Consider the following 2,794-nt stretch of genomic DNA (forward strand, 5'->3'; position numbering starts at 1 on the left):
AGACAGAACGAGCATCACCTTTCCAGCCTCATCAGGGTATATCTCACCTGCTCCTTAGCCCCTGTGTCACTGAGATGCCCCTGGGCAGTTGCCTGCCCCTGGGAGGTGTCTGCAGGGCAAGGTTGAGCGCCCCATGAGGGGAATGGGGTTTGTGAGCAGTGACAGGAGAGAGACGTGGGGACAGAGAAACACCTCCCTGCAGGGATAGCTCCAGGCAGCAGTCATGGTCAAAGTGTGGGAGGAAACTGCAGACTTCAACATCTCCTCTTCTCACCCATCAGCTCACCAAATCACAGAATGGGTAAGGTGGGAAGGGACCTCTGGAGATCATCTAGTCCAACCTCCCTGCTCAAGCAGGGTCACCTACAGCATATTAGACAGGATTGCATCCAGGCGGGTTTTAAGTATCTCCAGAAAAGGAGACTCAACAAACACAACCCCTCTGGGCAACCTGTTCCAGCTCTCTGCCCTCAAGCCTGTAGGATCCATGGCATGAGGTTTTTCCTTGCCTGATGGACACCCAGGAGAGGAGAAAACCCTGAGTGTTCCCCTGAGTCTCCATGTTCCTGCCTCCCTCAGAAGAAATGCCACGATACTGCCCTGTATTTCCCTACCTGTCTATGCTGTTCTTGTCCTTCCACTTGGACTCCCTGGGCAGGAGTGTTTGAGATGCAATTCAGACACTGACCCTGCAGGTCCTGCCATAGAGATGTATATTTGACAAAGGTAATCAAGTCCCCCTCCAGCTTCTGGGGCTCTGGGCAGTGCTGGGGCGGGGGGAGGAGCAGGGGAGAGGGGCTAGCAATGAGCCAATTCTCTCTTCAGAACATCCCATCCTTAGGACCTTTAACCATTTGACTGTGGGATATCTGGCTGGGCTGCAAACCAAGGTGGGGACAGGTGATACATGTTTTTGGAGGGGCAGAGTACTAAGAAATAGAAAGTTTGGCCCAGAGAATTCTGTCCTAACTTGTCTATGTCTTGTCTTTTTGGACGATCCCCCATGCCTAGGGGGAGCAAATGTCCAACAGCAGCTCCTTCAACAGGTTCCTCCTCCAGGCATTTGCCAACACGCGGGAGCTGCAGCTCCTGCACTTTGCGTTCTTCTTGGGCATCTACCTGGCTGCCTTCCTGGGCAATGGCCTCATCATCACAACCATAGCCTGCAACCACCGCCTCCACACCCCTGTGTACTTCTTCCTCCTCAACCTCTCCATCCTTGACCTTGGCACCATCTCCACCACTGTCCCCAAATCCATGGCCAATTCCCTGTGGGACACCAGAGCCATTTCCTACTCAGGATGTGCTGCCCAGCTCTTTTTTCTTGTCCTTTTCATTTTTGCTGAGTATTTTCTTCTCACTGCCATGGCCTATGACCGCTATATTGCCATCTGCAGACCCTTGCACTATGGGACCCTCATGGGCAGCAGAGCTTGTGTCAAAATGGCAGCAGCTGCCTGGGCCAGTGGTTTTCTCTGTGCTGTCCTGCACACTGCTAACACATTTTCAATACCACTCTGCCAAGGCAACATCCTAGAGCAGTTCTTCTGTGAAATTGCCCAGATCCTCAAGCTCTCCTGCTCAGACACCAGCCTCAGGGAAGTCAGGCTTATTGTGGTTAGTGCCTGTTTAGTCTCTGGGTGTTTTGTTTTCACTGTGCTGTCCTATGTGGAGATCTTCACTGCTGTGCTGAGGATCCCATCTGAGCAGGGCCAACACAAAGCCTTTTCCATGTGCCTCCCTCACCTGGCTGTGGTCTCCCTCTTTGTCAGCACTATTACGTTTGCCCATCTGAAGCCGCCCTCCATCTCCTCCCCATCTCTGGATCTGGTGATGGCAGTTCTGTACTCTGTTGTGCCTCCAACAGTAAACCCGCTCTTCTACAGCATGAGGAACAAGGAGCTGCAAGATGCAGTGAGGAAGCGGATCAGGTGGGTACAATGTCGGGAGCAGTAACTGCCCTATGTGCACCTCTTCCCCATTTCCAGCGTATTTGGCATCAAAGCAATGTGTTATTCATTTTTTTATTATTTACACTCCTGCAAAAAAAAAAAAAAAAAGAAAAGAAAAGAAAAGAAAAAAAGTAAGAAAGAAAAGTGCTACTTGTCCTCTGGAATCTCTCATTTGAATCTGACCCAGCAACTGTGCTGAAGGAGGAAGCCAGGCTTCCCCCTTCATCAGCAGGGAGGAGGGAACCTCAAAGGCATACTAGTCTGAGCTCCCTCGGATGCCCCAGTGCAACGAGGAGAGTTTCCCACTGCAGTGTCTCTTTCAGCAGTGATACCAAAGGAGCTCGGGGGGAAGAGTCAGGCTTGCGCAAGTACAGATGGGTTGACAGCATGGGTCCCATGTGCATTAGGAGAGCTCAACTCCCCTGGCCACAGTCAGAGTGTGATCTCACATGCCTCTTCTGCAAGGGTGGCAGGCAGCTATCACAGTGGGCCAGTCCCTTCCCTCTACAGGGCTGCAGTGCACAGAGCAGAAGTGGAGGAGCGTCTGGATGCAGCCTGTGGGGTCAGACACTATGCTCTGCAGGACCATTCTCCCTCTACCACAGCAAGTATTTCCTCCCTGCAGCTGTCACATGGGGGCTACAGCTTTTCTGGAAACACATCTGCCCAACAACAGCAGGATTTTCTCTGTTCGGAGCTGTTCTCCTCATTGCCACAATGTGCTGCTGTGCTCTAGTGTGTATATACGACCTAAGAGCTCTCCTAATGTGGTGGTGGTACGGTTATGCTTCCCCGTGCATTCCTGTGAGCACAGGCAGGACGAGGCAATGGGCACCTTTATG

At 52.0% G+C, this 2,794-nt stretch overlaps 1 protein-coding gene across 1 annotated transcript; it reads left to right on the forward strand.

The window, feature by feature from the left end:
• The first annotated feature begins 223 nt into the window (after positions 1–223).
• On the forward strand, positions 224–1,956 carry LOC134154367 (olfactory receptor 14C36-like). Its single transcript, XM_062601119.1, has 2 exons — positions 224–301; positions 1,012–1,956. Exons 1-2 carry the CDS (start codon positions 224–226, stop codon positions 1,954–1,956), a joined length of 1,023 nt encoding a protein of 340 aa, XP_062457103.1.
• The last annotated feature ends 838 nt before the right edge of the window (positions 1,957–2,794 follow it).

Source organism: Rhea pennata, unplaced genomic scaffold, assembly GCF_028389875.1.
Source record: "Rhea pennata isolate bPtePen1 unplaced genomic scaffold, bPtePen1.pri scaffold_26, whole genome shotgun sequence".
Lineage (NCBI taxonomy): Eukaryota > Metazoa > Chordata > Aves > Rheiformes > Rheidae > Rhea > Rhea pennata.

Excerpts from the sequence above, each read along its gene's own strand:
- LOC134154367 (XM_062601119.1), top strand. The coding sequence starts at position 224 with ATGGTCAAAGTGTGGGAGGAAACTGCAGACTTCAACATCTCCTCTTCT. Across the intron at positions 302-1,011 it reads CTCACCAAATCACAGAATGG|GGGGAGCAAATGTCCAACAG; the intron begins GTAAGGTGGGAA and ends CCCCATGCCTAG.